This window comes from Xenopus laevis, chromosome 8S, assembly GCF_017654675.1.
Source record: "Xenopus laevis strain J_2021 chromosome 8S, Xenopus_laevis_v10.1, whole genome shotgun sequence".
Lineage (NCBI taxonomy): Eukaryota > Metazoa > Chordata > Amphibia > Anura > Pipidae > Xenopus > Xenopus laevis.
Window position 1 is genome coordinate 81,654,352 of NC_054386.1, and position 13,225 is coordinate 81,667,576.

Genomic DNA, 13,225 nt, shown 5'->3' on the forward strand with positions numbered 1-13,225 from the left:
CAGGGCAGTTGGCAACCCTACGGCCGCCGCCCCTGCTGCTGTCATTCCTTCCCTCCTCAGTGACAACTTTTGTCATAGTCTTGTACCTCCTCAGTCATGTACTAGTACTACCCACTGCTGTCAGGGGCTCAGGGCGGATTTATATAGTGGGGGCCCCTAGGCCCACTACCGTTTTTCCTCAAGGAAGACAGGAGCAATGGGGCGTACGGGAAATTTAAAAGATGATTGTACCTCCAGCGCATCCCCAGTGTTTTTGAACCAAAGTGGGTGTGGTTGGGCAGCATGCCGCCTGCCCGGGCCTAGGTGGCCTCTCCACAAATCCTGGCCTGACTGGGGTTTGTGCAAGCAAGTCCCTGAATCCTCTCACCTGATGCTCCCACTCATAGGGGCAAATAAGAAATGCAAGTTACAGTGGCGTAACTAGATGTACTGGGCCCCACAGCAAACTCATTTTAGGGCTCCAAACATATTCAGACGTTGTCCTGTATAACCAATATTTATTGAAATTGTATATGAATTAGAGCACCTATACTTCCACCATTCAGCCTAAGGGTCTGCTTCCTCTATAGTTACGCCCCTGGCAACATATATGCACCAGTGCAGCACTTGTCGCTGAATTTAATAGTAATTTCTCCATTTTTTTACCTGATGTGGACGTGTCGGACTGGCCCAGCGGGACACCGGGAAAATACCCGGTGGGCCCCAACCCTTAATGGGCCCCCGCTGGGCCAGACCCCTCTCCAGATCTCTGTAAAAAAGTTTTCTTCTCGCAGCGCCATCAGCGTAGCGCCTTCTGCGCATGCGCTAGGCACCAAGCACCTTCACACTGGTGCACCGGATGTGACTTTGTGTGCTCGCACTCAGCGCGTCACAGTAGGAGGGCGGAGGGGGCCCAGAACAGTAGTCCTGGTGGGCCCCGGGCCCCCCAGTCCGACCCTGGATGTGGTCCTCTGATGCTGGGCCTAATTGTTGTATTCAGGGCCGGATTTCAGCAGTGGCTGTGCAAGGTCTAGGGCAGGGGTGTCCAACCTGTAGCCCGAGGGCCGCATGCGGCCCAGGATTTATACGAATGCGGCCAAGCTTGAAGGAAAGAGAAAAGAAAGAGAAGGGAAAAAAAGAAAGAAATTAAGAAATACATTTATGGAAATAAAGAGAAAACTAGAGTGAAATAACACTTTGTGCTCTCCAGACACATTAACCACCTCCAAGTCCAGACACATTAACCACCTCAGTCTGTCGTCTTGTTAGGAACAGGCTTACTATGCCACGTTGTAACAACGTGGTGACCTATGGAATAGGGAGGATGGGGGACTCTGCCCATTGCCCAGTTAGTAATAATAATAAAATAATACGTCTGTTTAATATCCAGGTGTCCCATATTCCAATGTATAGCTCCATCTGGTTATCTAACTGGTATTGTATATCTAGTATAGGTAAATCTATATAACTCAGCAAGTCCAGTTGTTTTTAGATTTACCCATACTAGATATACCATGACCTGGATGAATGAAAATCTTCATAGTCATATTGCCATTCATTTTGGAGAGAACTGGTATTGTAGTTCTTTTGTGTATTTTCTTTAATTTTACAAATCAAAAGTGTTTGTGTATTTCATGTGTGGCCTATTTTCCAATGTGGCCCAGAGAAGCCAAAAGGTTGGACACCCCTGGTCTAGGGGCAATCTCCACTGAAATCCGGAGCTGCGCGTCCCAGGTGCTCCTAAATAATGTTTGCAAAATAAGCCGACAGCAGTGGTGTAACTAGATGTTAATGGGCCCCACAGCATATTAATTTTAGGGTTCCCAACATATCCAGAGGATGTCCTTAATCCAATATGTTGAAATTGCTCATTTATTAGGGCCTCCTATACCTCATGAGCCCTCACAGGGTCTGCTTCCTCTGCAGTTACGCCCCTGGCTGACCGTATACTGCAAAAGTATGTATGACTTTTTGTGAACATTATTTAGGGGCAGATTTATTATGTGGTGTAAAAAACAGCAACAACATTTACCTTACATCACCAGGCTGCATTGTGTAATAAACAGAGTAATTTTTTTCTGCTTTTTTTCTTAGACTAATGCCAGAACTTATATACAGTGTAAAATAATGACATAAGATCTGGCATTCACATAGCATACAATAAAACACACCTTGATAAATTTGGCATTTATTTTACACAGCAAATTTCATTTTACACTGAATTATACAAAGGCCCCTTAGAGTGAACATTTTACTGGGGTTATGACACTGCACACAACCATTCTGTTTGGGTAACTTTTGGGGAATAGCACGCGGGGCATATTCTCCATAAACGTAGCACCAATTTCTTATTAAATTAACTTAAAGGGGATATATTAATTCGGTTTTAACCAGGCCACTTTTTTTTCAGATTTTCTTAATCTTGTATGGTACCTATGGACTGAAGGAAAGCTGGTACAATTTCAATATTTAACAAAAAGATTACACTCTAAGCCTGGCAGTAATAGGCCCATAAATTTGACATCTGTTTTGAGCAAGTTATTTGTAAATTTGTTAAGAGATTACATTCAAAAATATGTTCTGGAGAATGGCAAAATAAAAAGTAATCAGCATGGATTTACGAAGGACAGATCATGTCAAACAATTGTGCTTTTTATATTGAAGAAGAACAATGTGCAGTAGGAAAAAAATTAAAAACCTTTCTCAAATCTTTCTTAACCAGAAGAAGATCAGACCAGCCCTCTTTCTTTCTCCAAGGACAACTTCCTTGACTACTTGGTGGTCAGACTGGTCAGAAAATGACCATCAGTTAGAGCTGTTGTAACAAAATTTATTCATGTTAACAGTACATGAATCCTTTAATATCTTGTAAAAAAAACAATGAATGTACATTGCAAAAGAGCTTTGACTAGCACCCTCATCAATTTTACATTCACTTATTTTTAAGGTTTACTTATCCTTTAAGCAAAAGATAGTTTACAACATATTACGTTTTGTAAAACAATGTTTCTAAAACTTATTTGGCTTTGGCAGATAGCCCAGAATATGTGGCAGGTGTACTAAGATACTTTTTTTTAACAATTTAACATAAGTAAAGAAACAATTGTAACAGTTTAAGATATGCAGGGGAAACTGTCCCTTGCAGCTTAAAGGGCAATTCACCTTCATTAGCAAAACTATAATAATATATAAAAACTACAGAAATTTATTCAAAATTTCATAATCTGCCAAATGTAAAATGAACATGGTAATTAGGGGGTGTGGCCACAAAATGGTATTTTCCCCTTCAAAAGTCTGACTAGAAAAATTCGGAGCTTAACAAATAACCCCCTAAATAAACCCAATAGGATTGTTTTGCCTCCAGTAAAGGTGGCCATACACGGATAGATCCGCTCGTTTGGCGATGTCGCCAAACGAGCGGATCTCCCTCCGATATGCCCACCTTGAGGTGGGCAATATCGGGCTGATCCGATCGTGGGCCCTAGGGCCCAACGATCGGATCCTAGCGTTCGCCAAACGGGCGGTCGGATCGCGGGACCGCATCAACGAACAGATGCGGCCGCGATCCGACGGGATTTTTAACCCCATCCGATCGAGATCTGGCCGACTTTCGGCCAGATCTCGATCGGGGAAGCCCGTCGGGGGCCCCCATACACGGGCCAATAAGCTGCCGACTTGGTCTGTCGGCAGCTTTTATCGGCCCGTGTATGGCCACCTTAAGGATCGATTATATCTTAGCTAGGATTAAGTACAAGGTACTGTTTTATTATTAGAGAAAGAAATGGTAATAAAATGGTAATTCTGAGCTTTCTTTATAACAGGTTTCTGGACAACCGATCCCTTACCTGTTTTAATCTACTTCATTTCTATTACTTTTTCTATCCAGCATGGAAAGGGGTCTTTAAAAGAAAGCTAAGTTTTCAATACCAAGCAGGTGGGTAACAGCCAGTGACATTTGTATAAGGAGGCAAGGGTGAATTTCTTATCTCTGTAAGGATCATGGTATCTCAGAGACTGAGGGTGAAACTTCCTCTGTTATAAGCAGAGGGATAACCATTTCTGGGCACTCCCTGTCGCTGTTTTTGGGGATCCCCATTTGGAGGGGTGCCTTCTTTCTCTAAGGACTTTCCACTGCCAGACCTATTATTTTTTTTACTCATTCACGTTTCTGAAGGTGATTCACCATCACAGGATGTTGAGGGAGGGGTTTCCCTCTACTGATTTCTGTATATAATTGTGTTGCTGGTTCTCTGTCTTTATATGAGATACAAGAGAAAAAGCATGAGAGCCAATCTGGTATCCCTTGTTGCCATACACATTGGCACTTTGGCTTTATTGCACCCAATTGCAGGGTCCAGAGCAAAGGTGGGTAACAAACAGCTGAGAAGGGTTAAGAGGATAAGCATAATGACGTTGGGAAAGGGCAAGATGAATTGCATAAGCCCTGGTGATTAATTCATTAACCCATATATTATTCTGTACATAGATATATAATCCATATCTGGGCACACCAATTGTAGCATATGTATAGGGAAAATACTCTGACATTATAGGTTGAATTAACTCTCTATGTATCACCAAAATAGCCTTAATGATAGCTGTGCAATGTTATACTTATAACAAGAATCTTGCTTCTGCCCTTATTTTGACCTTGATAATCAAATTGCTGTTTTACACTAAAATAATACCATAAATTGTAACGTATAATTGTATAGCATGCTGTAGACTCCTTGTACCTCGCTTTAGCAATGAATATCTTTTCCACTACACTGTTACTTTGGCTAAAATAACAGATTGCTATGTCAATGATGTTTTATGGAACTGATTAGTGAATACAACTGTAATGTGAAGGGTGGCTAGGAATGGATTTGGAATTCTAGGTTAAGTCAGATAAGGAGAACATTAGGGAGATCCAGTTGGGGTTAGAGATAAAGGGGGTGAGCTTGAGAAACAGAGGCAATTAGAAGAACATAGCAGCTGATAACAAGAGATAGTATTTGTAGTGTGGAAGACTGGCAACAGGGGTGATTTAAGGGATATTATGAAAATAAACAGTATGTCGTCTTGGCTTATGGCCAATCATTATTTATCAAATGGTATCTATTTACATGTTTTTCATAAAAAAATATAGATGTGTTGGTATTTAAATAGGACAAACATAATGACATTATGGGTTAAAGTAAATGTGTATACATGACCAAAATAGCCTAATATTGCTTCCCATTAATGTCCGTACTTTGACCTTTACACTGAAATTGATTTCTGTACGTGCTTTAGTAACTGATATCTTTCTCTATGGGACCATTACTTTGGCAACAAATAACATATTGCTATGCTAATAATGTCTTGTCATTAGGGAATGCGACTATCATGTGAACGATGACTCTAAATGGAGGTGGAATTTAGGATAAAGGAGAACATTAGTGGGATGCAGCCAGGGTTTGAGATAAAGGGGAGAGCTTCAGAAGCAAATACAATTAGGAAGACAAAGCAAATCATAAAAGAGGCAATGACTTTAGTGTTGACTTTTAATTATTTAAGAATGTGTAGCTTTTTAGAGCAGCATTTTGTAAAACTCCAATATTCATTTTATTTGTAATGCACCTGGACGATTCACTTGCTCTTTCTGTGTGTTTTATGCATGTGTATAAGTGCTTCCGTGCAGTGGTTTCCTGCTCATTGCTTTTTTATTTTCCTGTTTTGTACTGTGTGTTTTAAACAGTTACACTGGAAGGGATGTTGCACCTCTATAATAATAAATATAAGAAGTGATGTCACTAAGCATGCACAACATCACAGCTCGAGTCGAAGTCACTGAATCCTTAGAGAATTTGCAGAGGCACCTGTAAAACCTGGGGCAATTAGGTGTAGTGATGGGAGACCAGGGGGTGGGGTTAACTTGAGTTGACAGCGATATTAAAGGGATACTGTCATGGGAAAACATGTTTTTTCCAAAACACATCAGTTAATAGTGTTGCTCCAGCAGAATTCTGCACTGAAATCCATTTCTCAAAAGAGCTAACAGATTTCTTTATATTAAATTTTGAAATCTGACATGGGGCTAGACATATTGCCAGTTTCCCAGCTGCCCCAGTCATGTGACTTGTGCCTGCACTTTAGGATGGAACTACTTTCTGGCAGGCTGTTATTTCTCCTACTTAATGTAACTGAATCAGTCTCAGTGGGACTTGGCTTTTACTATTGAGTGCTGTTCTTAGATCATCCAGGGAGCTGTTATCTTGTGTTAGGGAGCTGCTATCTCGTGGGGTGATGTCATTCCAACTTGCAGTACAGCAGTAAAGAGTGACTGAAGTTTATCAGAGCACAAGTCACATGACTGGGGGCAGCTGGGAAACTGATATTCGACTATTCGCCACCTAAAATCTGCCGTATGAAGTCGGGTGGGGGCTGAGGGAGGGCGGGTTAGGGTAGGGTGTGGATCGGATTTTACCCGACCCGCACATCATTATTTCCAACACATTTATGGCTGCTTTTAGAAACAAGTCCATATGTTTCCAGTTATGAGTTGGTGCTCTTTTTTTTGGTCAATTCATATTGTCTATTCATTCATTTTAAATTGGGCTAGAACTTGAATTCGACTATTCGCCACCTAAAACCTGCCTTATTGCTGTTTAATCAATGGAAGACGTCCTGGGATCAATTTGGAGTTGTTTGCAGCCTTCCTGACATTCAAGTTTTTTTCCAAGAATTTGATTCGAGTTTTCGGGTCAATCCTATTCACCTGAGTTTAGGAAATTCGATTTTTTAAAATAAATTCCGATCAGATGGTCAAAATTTTGGGAATTATTAAACACTCACATGAATTCGAAATTCGACCTTTGATAAATGTGCCTCCCACATTTGTAAAGTGAAAACCAGTTCTCATACTACTGTAAGAAGCCACAATGGTGGTTTTTTTTTTCAATGGTATTTTATCTTTGCTATAAATCTCTGTCTTGTTATTGCAGGGCACAGACGGCCAACGACAGAAAGGTACTTACTCCTATGACTGCAGATACACAGATTTCTGTACTAATTACTAACACTCTGACTAGGTTTTACAGTAAATGGAAGAGAAAATAGTACCCACATTATAACATGATATGACTATTGGGTCATTGTCAAATTACGACTAAGGATGAGCAATTATTTTCTTTGGTACAGTATTTTGATAACATTTTGCAGATAAAATAGTGTAGATAGAATCTACACTAGAATTTTGCTGTGTGTTTTGACATGGGTTTTTGTGGTAAGAAAAACACAGAAAGAATGCTTTCCTAGAATTTTGTTATACCATTTTAGGCCTGAAAAAATGCAGAAAAACCATTTATGGAATCCATTACCCGGAAACCCATTATCCAGAAAGTTCTGAATTACGTCTCCCAAAGACTCATTTATAATCAAATAATCCAGATTTTTTAAATTGATTTCTTTTCTCTCTGTAATAATAACACAGTACCTTGTACTTGATCCAAGCTTCGATATAATTAATGCTTATTGGAAGCAAAACCAGGCGGGCCCGGCCCTGCCCCCATCTGTACGCCTGGAGTCAGTGGCGCGCAAGCTGCCGGGGGCCCCTGAGGGGGTGCGGACCCTGGCCCAATTGCACCCCCTGCTCCCCCGGTAGTTACACCACTGAACTTAAGGTGTGAAGATCCAAATTACGGAAAGATCTGTTATCAGGACAACCCCAGGTGAATGACCACAAGGGCCCTTGTTTTTCAGATATTAACTTTATGGCCCGATTAAAATTCAGTTTTTTCTGATGAACACTGCCCACAACTGGTTTTGCCACCTCTTGTCAAAGGCTTGTGCTGAAATGTTGGTGTAATTCTCACATATCCAAAAGTATCCACTTTTTGGTAGTCCTTTTTTCCTAATGCAGAGTAGTATGTGTTGTACACACTATTATATCTGCACAGTGTCGGACTGGCCCACCGGGACACCAGGAAAACTCCCGGTGGGCCCAGGTGTCAGTGGGCCCTCCTGCTTCAAAACATTTGGCCTATTTTATGGCCATTACCTATTTCTATGAGAACAAAGAGACTAAATAGATTGAATAATAGATTATAGCATGTAAGGAAAAGAGACTAGCAGAAAAGAGGTTGCATGAGGAGAGGAATTAATAGTACTGATAGTGATCTAAGGTCTTTTGGTGGGCCCCTGGTCTAAGGTTTTTGGGTGGGCCCCTGGTGTCCCAGTCCGACACTGTATCTGCATGTAAAACTTTGCAAACTGTTGTATTTGTTAATGTATTGTCTGTATTAACTGTAGCAATAGCAGTAATTGAATTTGTAGTATCTTATCTTTAAGTATTTAACTGCAATATCAAACCACCTTCAAGTATTGATTTATTTAATAAGAGTGCAGAGTAATCTATAAACTATTACCACTCAGTGCTAGACACTTAATTGGGCATCGCTGACTCCAGAAACATTTTGAGTTAGTCTATTTTGTTATTAGTAATAATAATAGTGCTTTTAACACTTAGGGGCAGATTTATCAAGGGTCGAATTTTGAATTCATGGGAGTTTTTTTTGAACTCCCATAAACTCGAAATTTGACCAATCAAAATGTATTAAAAAAAATCGAATCTTCTAAATTTGGGTGAATAGGATTGACTGGAAAACTCGAATCAAATTCTCTGAAAACAAAAATGTATGTCAGGAATGCATCAAACAACTCCATATTGGTCCCAGGACATCTCCCATTGACTAAAACAGTAATTCAGCAGGTTTAAGGTGGTGAATAGTCAAATTCAAGGGCCAGAGTATGATAAATCTCGAAAATTGAATTTGAATTTTTAAAAAAACTCGAATTGAATTCCCTAGCCGAATTTGACAATTTTGGCCATAAAAAAAAATTCTAAATTCTAATTTGAAAATCAAATTTTCAATTCGACCCTTGATAAATCTGCCCCTACTACTTGCTGGAAAACATTGATTCCAAAACGTAATAACAAAAGAATTGTTCTGGTGTTGAATTTGGTTTACTCATGATATACTTGTATCTATGTATTTACCAGCTACAGAATCAAAACTAGGTGCCCTCCTCACCCTCCACCACGGATTTCCATAGGAAATCCGATGACGGAGCTGAGGGGTAGGGGGGCCGAGGAAGACTGTGGAAGTGATGTCACGCGGATGGTGCGCTGACATCACATCCACTGAATATGGCACGTGCCCGACGTGAGACATCAGCATGTGTGACATCAGCGCGCCGATGCATGACATCAGCCTGCACATCGTAAGGGCATGTTTAGGTCCAATGCCTAGGGCGGCATAGGACCTAAATACAGCCCTGGTTGTTCAAAATATGGCTATACCACATTCCCTTGCAGATCAGCTTTGTCAGCATCCCAGAGATTTCTACTAATGCATTAAGTAGCTCTGCTCTAACATGTAGGGAAGGAAGGGGCTATGTTAGTTAGAGTGATCTCTGGCTGGTCTAACTATACTTTTCTTAATGGAATACAGAATTAGATCTCATCTTCCTAACCTTTTTTAAAGCTAGTACTGCACTTAATTCTTTGTTTTATTGATTGAACCTACTGAGATGAATCCACATTCTGTTCCTCTGCATTTTCATGTTCATAGGATACCCCCTGGGACCCTTTCTCATTAGAGAACTTAACGGATATATATATTAATGGATATATATATATATATATATATATATATATATATATATATATATATATATAAAATAGTAAAAGGACCCGCACTCCAAGTTTTATGTGAAAAAAGTGCTGAATTTTATTCACACATGCATATCCAACGTTTCGGTCCACACTGGGACCTTTCTCAAGGACAAATGGCAGGTGCATCATTTGCTTGTTGTGGATTTTTTCTTGCCTATGACGTCCTGCTTGGCGCCAATTTCAAAAGGGATTTAAACACTTGTTGATGCACCTGCCATTTGTCCTTGAGAAAGGTCCCAGTGTGGACCGAAACGTTGGATATGCATGTGTGAATAAAATTCAGCACTTTTTTCACATAAAACTTGGAGTGCGGGTCCTTTTACTATTTTGTACAAGAACACTTTGACCAACGCACCCACCTCATTAGAAATCCGGTAAGAGTGCGCTCACTCAACAGATTGTATATATATATATATATATATATATATATATATATATATACACCCACAGCTATAACTCGGCACTCGCAGTACTTGCTTAAAAAAATTTAAAAAATCATTTTTTATTTTTGAAAATCAACATTTTGCAAAATACAAAGGAAGTCCTGTGAGTGCTGATAACTATATATATATATATATATATATATATATATATATATATATATATATAACTTTCAGCCGAGTATGCGCACTCCAAAGTCAATCTTAATAGAAGGAGGGGTGCCGTGCCCAGTAAATCATGTATACACCAATAGTTTCCAGACCAACACTCCCTTTTGTGTAAAAAACGTAATCTTTTATTGTTGTAGTATCAATGCCCAACGTTTCAGTCCCTATTGGGACCTTTTTCAAGGATGATGATGAACACTGAAGGGTGCTGGTCTGGAAACTATTGGTATATTGGCACGAACACTGCTGCACCGCGCGCCTTTGTGGATGTGCAGCAGCGTAAGTGTTTTTACAAGGGGGAGCCCCATCAGGGGAGCATGGCTGGGCCCATGAGACCCGGGGCCCACCGGGTTTATATATAGACCCGGGGCCCACCAGGTTTATATATAGACATTTAAGACTTCTAGATGTAACCCTATTTGTTTATTCCTTACAGTTGAAAACAATTGTTTGTAGTTAATAGGTATAATAGTAGGTAGTACTATACTGTGTATGAAATAAAACACCTCTTTATTAAGTAGTAACTTCAGTGAACTTTGTTTACACCTCAGGTATTCAAGCAAATAACTGGCAAAGACGGAATGCCAATAAATCAGCAGCTCATCTGGTTGGTAAGTTGAGGGATCACAAGGAGCATTTTCTTTCCCTACTAGTTAGAGAACGTACTTTCCCTTTCATAGTGGGAGGCAGCTTATTTACCTTTCCACTCAAATGAGAGAGCGTATGATTCCTTTCCCCAGGTAGTGGACGTGCAAAATACAGACACAGTCTTTCTGCTCCCTAAAAAACAACCATAAGTCTCTGTTCTCCAAAATGGAGCAGAGAGAACTGCGTTCCAGCCATTAATACAGTGCTGCCTGTATTCAGGAGTGCGATGTTTATGAGGGGTGAACTGGGGGAGACATATAGGCATTTCATACATTTTATTTAAAAAAATCTGTAGTAGTATTATACCAGTTTACCTGCATCTTTCTGTGTTTTGATGATACAAAAATGATAATAACACCAAATACTTGCAGCCACCTCAACCTATCATATGTTTTTCTAACAGATTTGTGTTTTAAATGGTACTCCAAGTTCATAAAAGTGGTGCCTGGAAAGACAATTTAACAAAATATGTGATAATGGTTCTATAGGCTAAAATGCTAGGTTACCATGGGTTCCCGGACTTTACCCATACGGAGTCAGTTTTTTCTGACATTATCTAGTGAAAGTTCTGTTTGTAAGGTCATGCTGCAATACATGCAAGTTGGTGACATTGTGGCTGTGCGCCAATTTCATGATATGAACCCCATGGCAATCTGGGTTCTGTGCCTGATGGCATTCCTTTATTATGAGAATTCCTGGGGTTTTACTGGGTTATTAAAGGTGTTGTTGACCTTTGAGCTAACCTTTATTATGATTAAGTGAGTGATATGTTGAGACCATTTGTAATTGGTTTTTATGTTCTATTATTATTTGTGTTTTTGAGCTATTTAGCTTTTTATTCAGCAGCTCTCCAGTCTGCAATTTCAGCAATATGGTTGTTAGGGTCCAAATAACCCTAGCAACCAAGCATTGATTTGAATAAGAGACTGAAATATAAATAGGAGAGGACCTGAAAAGAAAGATGAGTAATCAAAAGTAGCAGTAACAATACATTTGTAGATTTACAGAGCATTTGTTTTTTAGACGTCCTCTTGTTTTGTAGTGACCCTCTACTTGAAAGTTTGAAAAAGGGAAATCATTAAAAAAAATAAAATAATGAAGACCAATTGAAAAGTTGCTTAGAATTGACAATTCTACTGCTGCATGTCAGAATGAAGAGAAACAGATGCTGAGAGAGGAATAGTGAATATAAACTTGATTATTTCAGAAACAGTACAGAATTTTTAATTGATAACATTTAGAAAGTTTCTTATTTCAGTATGATGAAGCTTATATTACATTTTCATTTTTGCGATAGTTTAAATAATACTGTCTCAGTCATATACCATTGCTTGTTGCATTGCCCATTTTTCTTGTAAATGTAATCAGCTATATACAATTCTAGGTATCAAAAAAGGTACAAACAAGACTTTGAGCTGGAAGCCGACACATGAATTATCCTTCGTCCGCCCCTCCATGAAATATGCAGACGCCAACCTGATAGTCCATCGAGATGGTCTATATTACGTCTACTGTCAAGTTGCATTCCGTGGCCGAGTGGCAAATATTGTGCTTTTTAGTCAAGTTATCCAGCATGATTCAGATTTCAGAAACAATGTCCTACTTTCAGGCATAGAAAGTGTTGCAGGTCCTTCATCAGGGTCTTCAATGTGGTATGCAACATTGGGACAGGGAGGGCTAGCAAGGCTGAAGGGTGGCTACCACCTCTCTGTAATAGTTAGCCACCCAGAGCTTGTAGATGACAGAGATGGCATGACTTTCTTTGGCCTTGTTATGGTCTCCTGAACCTGAATTGGTTTATATATTTATATATGTAATGTACAATAAAATGTTTTTATTTATGTAACACACCATGGGGTATATTTATCAAAGAGTGAAGTTAGAGATCGCCACAGTCCGCTAGAGTGAAATTCCACCACTCTATTCATTTCAATGGGATTTTGAAAGGCGTATTTATCAAAGGATGAACTTTCACTTTCACCCACTGATAAATACTCTTTTAAAAATCCCATAGAAATGAATGGAGAGTGGCGGACTGTGGCGGAAAAGAGTGGACTGTGGTGATCTCTAACTTCAATCTTTGATAAATATACCCCTATAAGTATGGTTCAGTTTTATAATATATTTTATTGATTCTTTCTTATGATAAAAATGATTATTTGTCATGATTAAAGTGCCTTGTGTTATTTTTTTTTTTTTTTTTTTATGTAAAACGTGCAGGGATATAATGCATTCTTAATGACAAAGGCATGCTAAAAACCATGATTATTATGGTATCATGAGTATTTCT

General features: G+C 39.4%; 1 protein-coding gene across 1 annotated transcript; it reads left to right on the forward strand.

The window, feature by feature from the left end:
• Positions 1-4,223: 4,223 nt before the first annotated feature.
• On the forward strand, positions 4,224-12,797 carry ltb.S (lymphotoxin beta S homeolog). Its single transcript, XM_018233844.2, has 4 exons — positions 4,224-4,344; positions 6,948-6,972; positions 10,839-10,898; positions 12,320-12,797. The coding sequence occupies exons 1-4, from the start codon at positions 4,240-4,242 to the stop codon at positions 12,718-12,720; spliced, it is 591 nt and encodes a 196-aa protein (XP_018089333.1). The 5' UTR covers positions 4,224-4,239; the 3' UTR covers positions 12,721-12,797.
• The last annotated feature ends 428 nt before the right edge of the window (positions 12,798-13,225 follow it).

What these genes read in the sequence shown, in the direction of transcription:
- ltb.S (XM_018233844.2), top strand. Translation starts at nt 4,240, where the DNA reads ATGAGATACAAGAGAAAAAGCATGAGAGCCAATCTGGTATCCCTTGTT. An exon ending in TTGCAGGGTCCAGAGCAAAG is followed by an intron (nt 4,345 to 6,947) that starts GTGGGTAACAAA and finishes TTGTTATTGCAG; the next exon opens with GGCACAGACGGCCAACGACA. An exon ending in ATCAGCAGCTCATCTGGTTG is followed by an intron (nt 10,899 to 12,319) that starts GTAAGTTGAGGG and finishes ATACAATTCTAG; the next exon opens with GTATCAAAAAAGGTACAAAC.